This window comes from Toxotes jaculatrix, chromosome 3 (assembly GCF_017976425.1).
Source record: "Toxotes jaculatrix isolate fToxJac2 chromosome 3, fToxJac2.pri, whole genome shotgun sequence".
Taxonomy (NCBI): domain Eukaryota; kingdom Metazoa; phylum Chordata; class Actinopteri; family Toxotidae; genus Toxotes; species Toxotes jaculatrix.
The window spans coordinates 26,088,307-26,101,405 of NC_054396.1; the positions used below are offsets into that span (position 1 = coordinate 26,088,307).

The following is a 13,099-nucleotide window of genomic DNA, read 5'->3' on the forward strand; positions in this document are numbered from 1 at the left end:
ATCTGGCCAAAATGTCTCCTTTAATTAATGATGTCACCACATCACGTGACCATGCAGCTACAGCTACAGTGACAAAACAGCAAGTTTGGCTGAAATTAGATCAGATTTCCATCAGGATTGTCTGGTAAGTCACTTTGCTTCATGTTCCATAAGATTTGGCTGAAATTTCTAACGTGTGAAGCTTCTTTAAACGCGTTAAACCACTTGTGAAAAGAGAACTTCCCTTGGACTAGAAAACATGGTTATATAAAACATGGTTTTTGGCAACTAAGAGGAAGAAAAATAAACAAGAAGTACATTATGGCAGCCTGAAAGGGACAAACTTCCACTTACACTTGAGAATCTTTAACAATTTCATTTCCTGTGACTCCTGTTGAGGTTAACAGGAGGCAGAGAGCCAGCGGCTGGTGATGGTTTCTACTGTTTTCTTGGATAGAAAACTGTCACCAATTTGATCCAAAAATAACCAAACACACAGTCTGAAGCAGCAGACGCTGTTGGCATCACACAGACGGGGCAAGAAACATAGAACACTGCATCATCTAAAAACACACGACTGATATGTTTAACAGAATAATCTGATCTTAATGCCGTGTTGCAGACCTTTCACACACATCTCAGTCTTTCAGCTGATGGAGCTCAATTTATTGATGAAGGCAGTGAGATGTGTGTTAGCTGCAAAAACTAGCAAGTGGACCTCTGAGCTTAGATTTTGTTACACAAACTGTTCCCAAACCTCAGAACTAAAAATAATATGCAATACAGAAGTCTGACTTTAAAAAATGGACCCTGAAAAACAAAAACCCAAACTGTCCCTAAATATTTCTCAAAAATAAAAATAGTGACCTCTTAAACTTTTACTTTATATTCCTCTAACTGAAACATTTCCAGTTAATTCTGCCATTTCAACATCCACAGCACAGCTGGTGATCTTAAGTGCTTAAAAGGCGAATTGAAATTAATTCTGAATGGAAACGAAGTCTAAACTGTCTCTCCCTTCTCTCCTGTCATTTCTCTACTTTCTGCAATAAAGACACAAAAATAACAAATTATTCTAAATTGATTTAAAGTGATTTGTACTGGTTGCAGATGAAGCATTGGCATCACTTTAAGATGATTAATTGTGGCTTTGATGCAGGAAACATCAGTTTTGACCTGTTTTAACACTGTGCAAAAGTGTAAGTGTGTGTTTTTTGTGTGTGTGCGTTTGTGTGTTCAGGTGATGCCAGTATGCCAGGCTGGAAGAGCCATGACAATCAGATGATAGCCTTTGGTATATAAGCAAAGGACACGTTCAAACAGACTCTCAGTGTGATGATGCTCGGACACGTAGGACACTACATTCAGGTCATGTGGAATGGAGGGTTACCATGGTTACAAGTTCTCAGATCATTGGGCAACTTGCAGATGGCGACCGCCAAGACTCACAATTAAGACTTGGCGACCGCCAAGTCTTAATTGTGAGTCTAAAAGTGCGTTCAGACTCAGTGTGAAGTAAATTTTCACCCGCTGGACTACGAGCAACACACACGCCAACTGTGTGTATTTATGCTGCAGCTCAGACTCTGGAGGGAAATAACAGAGAGGGCTGGAGTTCCTCGTGAGCTCAGAGACTGATTGTACCGCCCAGGTGAATGAACACACGTTTGGGTGTAGTGAGCAACTTTTCATCATCAATTAATCTGCCAATTGTTGTTTTCTGATCAACCAATAAATTGTTTTGACTATAAAATTACAGTAAATAGTGAAAAGTCAAATGTGACATCTAGAAACAGCTGGTTTCATCTGACCAATAGTTCAGAATCGAGAAGAAATTCAGTTTACGATCATGTATGACCAAAAAAGCATCAAATTCTCGTATTTGAGAAACAGTAAATGTTTGATTTTTTTCCCATAAAAAGTTACTGAAACAATTATACAGCTATCAAAATAGTTCACACAAGGTCAAATAAGGGTCAGTCCCATTTTAGGAAACTCAGGCTGTGGGTCAATGCTTGAAATTCAGTGAGCGGCATCAACAAACCACTGAGAGTCGTGGCAGAACAGTCCAGAAATATTCAGGCTGAAGCAGCTGAGCAGCAACATTCAGGCCACACTAAAGTCTACAGTAAGGCTACAGTAAAGTCTATAATAAGGCTATAGTAGTAAAGCTATGTGAAAGAGTAGATAAAATAATTTTCCAGCATGTAGTGCAACAGCAAAGTGCAAAGTATTGCTACCTGATTAATACAGCTAATCAGAGCCACACACACACACAGAGCTGAGCCTGAGTGCATAGTGTCCCCAATGGTAACGAAAATAATTGGTCATGGTGAGTTACCTGTGGCTGCAGGTCCTCTTATGTCCACTAGATGCTGTTGTGATAAAACCGATTGTACCGAAGCAAAAAAAACACCAAATTCTCTTTGCAAATATAAAATCAATTCAGTGTTTTACCCAAGTTCATCTCTCAGCAGATCAGTGAACTTCTACTGTCACTATGGCAAGAATAATGGAGAACATGGAGCCAAAAATGGCAACAGCTGAAACTTTTTCTGTGTGTGTATGTGGCTTTGTGATTTTTATACATGTTGGCAAACATGTGATCTGCATAGTTAGCATGGAAGCAGCAGAAGGCATCAATAATCTATAATCTATACTACATTATCATCAGAGAGTAAAATGTGATTATATTGGATTTTAGAAAAAGAAAACTGGGGAGGGTTGCCCCTGGCATCCTAATTGGCTGACAGCCGAATGGTGCATTATGATTGGCTTGAGATTCGAGCAACAAATTAGGCTGGTCCCTGAAGAGTGGTCATGGTGATCTGGGCCTGGAATGTGGGCATTCAGCTTTTGGGAGGTGGGGGGGGGGGGGTTCTGGGGATTGCAGGGGGGTTGGGTTTAAGATTTGGCGGTGGCTTTAGGCTTGGGTGGTTCAAGGCCTCTCATTTTGAAATAAGAGACCAGCTGGTTGGGAACTTCAGCGAGGACAGACTGAGCCAGAGCCGACATGGGAGCCTGGAGAGGAACAGGGAGAGATGTGTGTTAATGTTTATTGAGAACTGCTCTGCTCACTGTAGAGTGGTTTACCATCTGATCTGACCTTAAGTTGTCCTCCTGTGTGAAAACTATCTGTCATCTGTCTAATTTTCCTAGCTCCTCAGATGTGGCGGAAATGTACACAGCAACACAAAAAGATGTCTGTTAATGATGCTACACTGACACACACAGAGCCTTACATCTTTGAACTGTCTGTACGGGACAAACTGGACGATGTCTCTGGCGACGGCCTCCCCCACCGTCGATCTCAGCACACCGTCGTCTCCATCCAGAAGCTCCATGGCCTTAAAGTCAGCTGGCCCTACCCCAACAATGATGACTGACAGCGGCAGCCGTGACGCCCGAACGATGGCGTCGCGGGTCTGGTCGAAGTCGGTGATCTCACCATCAGTGAGGATGAGGAGGACGAAGTATTGCTGCAAAGAGTCACAGACGTAAGTCAAAGTCTGAGTGTGTGTTTCTGACTAAGTTCTTGGTGTGTTTTTGTGTGTCCCCTCACAGAGGCTGTGTTGGCCTGCGCAGCTCCAGTGGCGATGGAAGCGACGTGGTTGATGATGGGAGAGAAGTTTGTGGGTCCAGACAGTCTGAGCTGAGGCAAAACCATCCTGTAGGCTTCAACGATCCCCTGAATACCTGAGAAACGCAGAGGGGAAGCAGTGATAGATAGAAATATTTAGATCTGTTGAGCAGTAGAAGCAATCCAGGCAAAACAGAAAACAGGTTATTATACATGGTTATTATGTGCAATTAAATTTTTTTTTTACTGTGAATGTACCTTGGCAGTGGGGGTTGGTGGGGTTGAAGTTGAGTGCGAACTCATGGTGTGCAGCCTGCAAGAAAAACAACAAAACAGTTCAGGTAAATCTGACAAAACTCTACTCTGACCGGCTCGTCAGAAAACTTCATTTAAATTTCAGATTTTCTAAAAGGATCACACAATTACAAAATTAACCTTGGAGTGGGGTCAGGGCTAAAACTCTGTCACACTTGAGAGATGAACAAAACCCATAGAGCGCAATGTTGTGATTGGTTAGTTAAAGAGCTGACCTGGTAGTCTGGGGGGAGTTTGGCACCAAAACCGAACGCTGGGAAGAGCTTGTCACTGTAACAGGAAACACAAAATAACCACTGTTGCAATCACAAAATAAGAGCACTTTTCAACTCGCTATGAAGTTTACAGTTCATGCAGGGGGATTAAAGGAATAAGAATTAAAGTGTAGGCTTTATGTGAAGTTTAGGGTGTAGGCAGCAGGGTGGAAGTTTTAGGTTGTAAGGTGTAGGGTTTAGGGCACAGGACGTGTGTGTGGTGCAGGGCTTGGGGTATGTAGGGTTTTGGTTGTTCAACCTGAGGTTCAGGTTTAAAACGTTCACAGTCTAACGTGATGTGGTGAACAGGATGAAGGGTTTAAGGTGTAGAGTGCATGGATTAAGGTTTAGAAACTAGAATTTAGGTTACAATCACAAGAGTTTAGGGAATATGGTTTCAGTTGTAGGGAGTAAAGGTTTAGGGTGCAGGACTTAGGATGCAGGAAGTTTAGATTTAAAGTTTAGTTACAGGGTTTAGGATGTGAGAGTGTGTACTAACGTGTCGTAGTCCTGGACCACCTGACCCACAGACCACAGAGCAGACAGGTACTGATTCAGCCCGTCTGGACTCATGTAGTGGAGAGAGTTGGGCGAGCGAGGATCACCGTTAGAGCCGGTGAAGTCGATCCCCACCTACAGCGTTCATACAACACACATTCACATGTCAGTCCCCCACCTTCAAACCCAGACACAGTGATTGGTAAATTAAAACACACCATTTAAAATGTGTGTTTACGTGTTTGCTGACGTAGACGTACAGTGAAGTTGACTTGGCAGCCGCCCATCACATAGTCCAGGAAGGTGTACTGAGTCACCAGCTGCAACCACACAGAGAACATGTGTTCATGTGTATTAAACAATGCACTATCAATGAAGTCATACACATAAGACAAAAGACTAAAATTTAAGTGCATCTGTTCTGTCATATGTATGTGAGAAAACTGGAAATGCGGCTGGATGAGAACTCTGGGTAACGTAGTCTCTACCTTGCAGTTCTTCACAGAGACGACGCCAGAGTTCTTGTAGCTCTTCTTTTTCTTCTGTTTCTCAGGGTGGATGCAGTCAAACTCCACCTGGAGAACAACACATCATGCAGTTTAATGACCTCAGAGCAGATGATTGAAAGACTGGAGACAGTTGTATTATCTGTGAGCTCACCGGTGAACCATGCGCAGCTTTCTGCAGCTCAGAGACTTTAGTGGTGAAAGAACCAATCAGATCATGAGATCCATCACTGTCATGATCAGAGCAATCCACCTGCAGGAGGAGGAGGAGATTAAATGATGAAGATCTGATGGGTTGTTATGACTGGAGGTGGATTCTGACTGGTTCTTTTGAATAGAGGATTCTGATTGGTGGAACCTTCAGCGGTCTGTCAAGGTCACTGCTGCAGAACGTCTGCAGGGGAACACAGAACTTCTTCCAGGAGGGATTGAGATTGTTCTTCACCACCTACAAACACACACACAACAATCATCACTTTAACCATCATCCTCTGTCTTTGTGAGGATCGATCGCTTTTTTTATTGTCATTGTGAAATAATTTAATCTGTGGCTCAGCTGCTTCGTCATTATCGCTGGTCAACATAATGTTTATGCGCTGATCAAATTTCATACTTTCATGATCTGACAAAAGAAACAGGAAACTATATAAATGAGAACAAATACCATTAAAACCAATAAATACAGGCATTTTAATACATTTACAGCTGAGTTTTGTTCTTGAAAGACACGAGCTGCTAAACCCGGCATGTAAAGACAGGGGTACAGGGGCGCATAAAAAGCACAAAAATATACTAACAAAGTAATAATGGGAAAAGTAAATCTTAGTTCAAAAAGCAAATAAGAGGAAGGAGTTTGTGTGTGTGTGTGTGTGTGTGTGTGTGTACCTCTGTTCTGTGGACCAGCTGCCACTTTCCATCGTCTCCTTGTTTGAAAATCTCCAGGAATGGGTCCGACTTCCCAAACATATCCTGAACAGACAAAAGACAACATGCTGCCGTTCACTGCGATGATTTCTTTAACTTCATGTAAAAGAGAAACCTGGTCTCTGCAGTCAGTCGGGGATTAGAGAAACCCGATTCCACCCAGCTAGCACACATTTCTTTTGGAGAATGTCGATTTCTTGGCCGTGTCAACAGGTAACCGGTTAGTTGGTTTGCACGTGAAGGACAAAAGACAGAGGGATGAAAAGTACAGTCTCATCAGTGAAATCTCCAAAACAGGGTGTGAGGTAATGATTCTGACGGGGATAGCAAATAAATACTGATCACGGTGATGAAACACACGCAATCTTAATGATGGATTTTTGTAGAACAGGTGTAACACAGTCCTGAAGAGGTGGAGGCGAAGAAGAGAAAGGTGAGAAAGAACACGATAAAGAAAAAGATGAGGAGGAGGAGCAGAGTTACCTTCTTGTCGAGGTTTTTGGCCTCCAGCTCCAACTCAATGGCTCTGTTGTCCTTTATCTCTTCTGCTGTGACCTACACACACACACACACACACACACACACACACACACACACACACACACACACACACACGCACGCACACGCACACGCACACACACACTTCTTTACTTCATATTCGCAATAATCTGAGTATTGTTTTGTTCGTCAGACTCTCCATGGGTACAAAGTAATATGACAGTTATATTAATAATAGTAATAAATTGATCATTTGATTGATCTTTGCAATGACACACACACACACAGAACATACTGTGATGGTTCCTTTCCCTGCAGGTTTGCCCTTCTTCAGCTGCAGAGGTCTGGTCACAGTTTTACTGGAAACTATCTGAAACACACACAGAGGAGGTTTTCCTTCAGTCGTATCCATGACAACAGACTCCCATCCTGCATCAATACTGTAGTAACAGCAGCAAAAGCGCTTTTGGATATAAGCACCACGCAAGTGCAGCCCATTTGACACAATGACAGTATTGTGATTACACCATTTGTCCAGCAGAGGACAGTGTTGATATGTATGACATTAAGGGGGCCCCGAGACACCTTTCTGAGTCTTATTAACTTTTCTGTAATTAACCAAGTTTGAGGAATCTCTTCCAAACCTGATTATTTTAAGTTCATAAGTTTCTCCCCTGTTGATGTCTGGCTCAAACCTGGAGCATCAGTGCGACTGTTTAATATAGTTGCTATGATACAAAGTGACAGACAATCTGCAAATATTCTGATTACTAAATATTCATCTTCTTAAATCTGAGGATTTGCTGCTTGTCTTGGTCCTGTATGATTATAAAATGAAAGTTTCACTTGTTTACAAAAGAAATGAGCTTGCTTTAGTAAATTTACAGTCAAGTTTTCAGTGACCTGCCCGAGTCTGTCCTGTTTCAACGCACTGACATATTGGTTTGGTGCTGGTTTGGTGCATACCTGTCCCAGTGTCAGCTCAACCCCTCCCAGGTAGTCATCGTCGCCGAGGTCAGAGGTGGAGTTGTCGATGTCGTAGACCCCCAGCTTCAGGTTCTGAACCGTCTCAAAGTGATAATCCAGCCTGAGACGCTGACTGAACGACGGACTGGAGGTGTTCTTCAACCGCTCGGTACGACCCAGCTGAAAGACAGGGAGAGAAAGGATTTTGTTTTAAAATCTAATCTCACATAAAATCAAAAATAATATTAGGCCCCATTTATCCTGTAGCATGACGGCCATGTTACCTCAGTCCAGCTGTCTGCTCCTGTGCTCTGCAGCAGCACACACAGAGGATCAGACTTGGATCCAACATCTTTATCCAGGAGGTTGGAACAGGAGACGGTCAGCTCCACCTTCGTGATACAGTCTGCCATCTGAGGGGGGACAGAGAGAGACCTTTGGATCAGGATTCTGGAGAGTCTCACAACAGATCGTACAGGTGGTTATATTAAAGCCTTCTGATATTTGTAACAGAAAAGCAAACGGGTTCATTGGTTGGAAAATTGTTCAAAATGTAGAAATCAGTGATAAACTGAATAAATTCTGTGAAGAATCTTGTTTCGACAGAAAGCTAAGATTCTTCTTTTCATTAGTTAATTGTTTAGTCCATAAAATATCGTAAAAATAGTGACAAATATCAAGTGCACATTGCCACGTTCAGATGACTGTTTCTTTTCGACCAACAGTCCAAAATCCAAGTAGTTTATCATGGAAAATTAAGAAGAAGAAGCTGAAGCAATGAAGTCTGGGCAGTTTTGCTTTTTAAGAAAAAAGGTAATATATTATTTTCTATTGATCAACTGAACATTGACCATGTTTCAATCACAAACTGACCTTGTACTTATTTTGTAAAATACAAACAAAATACCACAACACACAAAGCACCAAAGCCTCACAATTTGGTCAAAGATGGTCTCCATCTCAGGTTGTTCAGTTTATTTTGTGTTAGTCCACTGTCATTCAAGCATCAAACAGATAAAACCTAAAAAGCAGCAGAGTCCTGAGAGAAAATAAATCCCAAATCCACACAATCACAAATCCACCCAGTCTTACACCTGAACTGCAAACCCTGTACATCCTCTGAGATCTTCTGCTGAGTCAGGTCACTCCCAACACTAGAGCTGAAATGTCGATTAATCACTTAGCTGATTAATTGATTCTCAGCTGTGAGTATTTGTTGCTCTTCTTTGTCTTATGTGATAGTAAATTTAATATTTTTGATTTTGGACTTTTCTGTCAGACAAAAATAATGTTCAATTTTCTTTCGATCAGCTAAGCACATAATCAACTGCAGCTCTGAGAACATGTATTAACCAGAAAATACAGATACAGACCTTCGCTGCAGTGTCACCTGCTCAACACTGAAACCAAACAAAACCTCTTTACAATTCTTCCAGCTTCAGTCTGCACTAAAACAGTTCATGTCACAGTTACTTGACTGATGTACTACAGTAATAAAATCATAAAGCGTCTGTAGTGAGGCAGAAAATATCGACCTGGAGTCACAGCTATTCTGCTGATAGGTGCCTTAACCCTGTGGTTGATTTATCTTGTTCTCTTACACCGAATTTACCTCACATCATGTTGCGCCATGCTCTCTGTGTGATAGTCTGTTCAGATAAAACTGACTACACAAATTTATCTTCTTCTCATGCAAAGTAGGCTGCCGATCCTTCAAAAAGACACTGAGTAAGCTGACTGTGACCCTGCTGCCGCCTCAGAGAATTTTCTTTTAACGGCAGCTATAAACCTGGACTGGGCTCTCTGTACGATGTTCAGGTGAATAAACTTACATAATGGAAAAATGGTGAGGGTAACTGTCTAACATCTGTGAGGGAAAATACTTTGGACTTAAGTACTTTACTAAGTATTTTAATTTAACTTTATACTTTACTCCAACACATTACAGATTGACACACTGTGCTTTAAACTCCACTATTTTATTTACTGCTACTACTTTATTTAGTATCTATCGTTAATTTGTTCATAAACATTTCAAAAACCTAAAATGCTTTGTTATAAAGTCAATTAAACCACAAACCTATGATTTTGATAATTATGCAGCTGAAATATCAAACGGTTCTTAACTTTTGTACTTCAACAAAGCAGAGTCTCTTTATGGATTCATTCCCATTCCTGTGGATGTTATAATGTCTACCTGTGCACCGGGAGCACCTGCTTTGAGTTTCTTTACTGTCAGATCCAAGTACTGCTTCTGCCAATGTCTTTTTTATCCAATCAATGGCCCAACACCCACAGATATTCAATTTAAAATGATATAAAACACAGTAAAACAGAAAATCCTCACAATGGAGAGAACCACAACCTGACAATGACTTCTGTTGTGACTGATAAATGACTTTTTAATCAAGAATCAATTCTTTTTTTTTTTTTTTATAGATTAATTCATAAAATCTGGAGTGGCTGTAGGTCATAATGTGGGTGGTTCGATTCCCAACAGCTCCTGTGTCCTTGAGCAAGTTTAAATCACTTTGGCAAGCTCATCCGAGCCACACCCAACTGAAACCACACCTCAAACCATAACTGCCTCAGAAAAAAAAACAGGACCCCCCCCCCAAAAAAAAAAACAGACACTCACCTCAACTCAAACGTCCTCTTTTCTGCCAAAGTACACTGACTGTTAATGACCAAATACCGTTTTGATGCAACTATGACACACCTGAAAATGTGCTGATTTGGCGCTAATGGTGTAACTGGGACTGTTTTCTTCTCAAAGTGAATGAACTGAGTGAGAAGCACCTGTAGGCAACACCAGCATGAGATTGAATGGAGATAAACTGAAGCCGTAAAACTCGACAGCCAGTTAAACCAGCAGTTTACCAAACACACACCAGTCATCTCTCTCTCTCTCTCTCTCTCTCTCTCACTCACTCACTCACTCACACACACACACACACACACACACTCACACACACACACACACACACAGCATTGTGTCAATATAAACTTTGTAGATCACCTTATCACAGCCGTTGTGTTTTATCTCCTTCAGACCACAGGAAAAAAGTCAGGACAACTACTACGCAAACGAGGACAACTACTCACACACCCCTGGACGGGAAACGAAACCTTTTCCGTCCAAGTATACACCTGAGAGAGCTCTAACCTTCCCTTGGCCACTCTGTTAGACGTACCACAAAGATTAACAACAGCCTGTGTTTCTAATTTAACTCAAACCGAGGCAAAATATAGCCGTTTATCCCCGCTCAGCAGCTTTCGCTAACAGGGAGCGGCAGACACACAATCTGCGCTCTGATTGGACCGGTAGTTGTGTCACTGCGTCCTGATTGGACCAGACGACTGTCAGTCACGCCCTCTGGGTTCAGCGCTACTGGCTGATTCTCGTAGCCTTCCAAAGCTAGCAGCAACAAAGAACTTCCGACAGACCCCTTCAGATTAAAAGTACAACAACAAATTGAAAAGCAGTGTTGAAGCTGTGTTCCCAACAGCAGGGTTAAGCCGCTCACCCAAAGATCAGACTAAGAAGAAAGAAGATAAAAGGCCCAAAGGAGAGAGGATCACACTGCTTGATTCTTTTTAAACGGCATTATCAAATCCATGGTCCTTTCAGTCTTTCATTGTAAGCTTGTGAAATTGAGACTGCTCTCTCCAGTCAAATTATTCATCCACAACAGCTTTACAAGGTGCAGTAACTTGATGTAGTACAGACAGTAGTCCACAGTGCAGACCAGCAGCGTTGTTTGGATGTTTCATTTGGGCATTAACAATACAAAATTGATTGCACTGTGTTTAATTTAGGTGCCCTGCACCGGCTGAATGATTTCCAACCGTTTCTATAAAGCTCTCACATACAAGATTTTGTATTTTCTTATTTATTTATTTACAATATAAGACTGTTTTTAATTTCTGTTTATTGATGAGTGTTCTGGTTTAGTACCACTTTAAAAGTAGAGAAGAAAGTTTTCATTCAAAGTCCACATCCATCCAGATCTTTCACAGCAGATGGTGCTTGCTCCCTTGTAAAGGAGATGGCTTAAAGATGATAACAGGTGGTGGTATATGGTTGTGAGGACAACTGAAAACATCCACTTTTTCACACTCACATCAAGGCTGGTTAAAAAGTACAACTCTGTGATGCTGAAGAGCAGACACTCAAGCCGGAAGTACTGTTGCCACAGCATAACTGTGTCTGACGAACTGATGAATCATCAAAGAGAAAACAGAAATGCAGAGGAAGTGTAATTGTGAACAGTTAGAGCAGAAAGAGAAACAGAATAAACTGGCACGAACGAATTCCTCACAGAGAACAATAAAGTTGAACTTTATTCATCCTTTGCAGCAGAACCACAGTGGAGTCAGAAAAAGCTGCAGAGCGTCACATCACAAATGAGAAACAGGACAGGAAAAACCAAACACAGAAGAAAAAAGGAGCATAATGTAACGTTAAACCTTGTATATCACACACACCCTCACAGAGACACACACACTCACAGAAGCTCCTGCCTTAGTCATCTTTAATATCATGCTCCTCTTCTTAAGATTCACCTTCCAGAAAAAAACTGCTCTCATTCTCCTAAATTCTGTCTCCATCTTTACAAATCCATGCTGTTTGTCTAAACTTTCTTCAAAAACACAGAGCTTAATTTTAAATTCTAGTAAAGATACCAAATCTGTCAGACTGAATTTTAGGGAGATGTGTCCACACTGATGCAGTCTTGGGTCTGAATAATATCATATAGATTCAATGAAGAACTCGGACAAACTTATACACAACATAGTATGCATGACACTGTCGAAGTGGAGTAAGATGACCTTAACAACCTTAAGCTACTTAAGGGGAAACTTGGTGTTATTCAATTCTTCATGTTATTATTTTATCCTATATTCATCCTATATCTCCATTCTGAAGAGCAACCTGTAAAACTAAAAAGTCTGACAGAAAGGAATTTTTCGAATTTGAAAATCTAAACATGTAAAGACCATTTAAATATCAAAGGAAGTGCTATGAATTTCTAATGTAACAATCAATAACCTGTGATGAGAACAAACTCATCCTGTGCTTTGTTCTGCACAAAGTCTGACTGTGTGGAAAACCTATGTTGCTGAAACCAGGTCTTTTAGCTACCACATGAAGATAGTTAAACAATACCACATCACTTTAATTATCAAATAATCTAATTCAGCAAAACATAAATTGTTTAGTTAGAAAGGCACAAAGAACATGTCTAGACTAAGCTACTGCACAGGTCAGGACCTGGACTGAAGCTATGGTGAGAAGAAAAAGTTCAGATAACTGTTTAATACATTTAGAACTTTAAAATTTGCTTGGAAATAAGTTAAAAAAAAAAAAAAAGAACTTTGAAATGCACAGGGTGGTTTCTCCACTGCACTTGCAATCTTGCATTGCTCCCAGTGAACAATGCTGAGAAAAAAAAAAAACTGGCCCTTTAAACAAACGTGTACCATCGACAGGCTAACATCTACTGTCCACCACCTAGCTCATAAACACTGTCATCTACCCTCTAAATACTACCATTCACAATCCAACAACCAAGGTG

General features: G+C 41.1%; 1 protein-coding gene across 1 annotated transcript; it reads right to left on the reverse strand.

Moving 5' to 3' along the window:
* Positions 1–2,399: 2,399 nt before the first annotated feature.
* Positions 2,400–10,819, reverse strand: cpne1 (copine I). The gene is made up of 16 exons (XM_041035020.1): positions 10,540–10,819; positions 7,805–7,933; positions 7,521–7,700; positions 6,850–6,924; positions 6,540–6,611; positions 6,018–6,101; positions 5,491–5,580; positions 5,287–5,385; positions 5,115–5,201; positions 4,887–4,946; positions 4,628–4,761; positions 4,090–4,144; positions 3,818–3,872; positions 3,542–3,675; positions 3,222–3,458; positions 2,400–3,000 (listed from the first exon to the last, which is right to left on the reverse strand). The coding sequence occupies exons 2-16, from the start codon at positions 7,931–7,933 to the stop codon at positions 2,884–2,886; spliced, it is 1,608 nt and encodes a 535-aa protein (XP_040890954.1). The 5' UTR covers positions 10,540–10,819; the 3' UTR covers positions 2,400–2,883.
* Between the last annotated feature and the right edge of the window lie 2,280 nt (positions 10,820–13,099).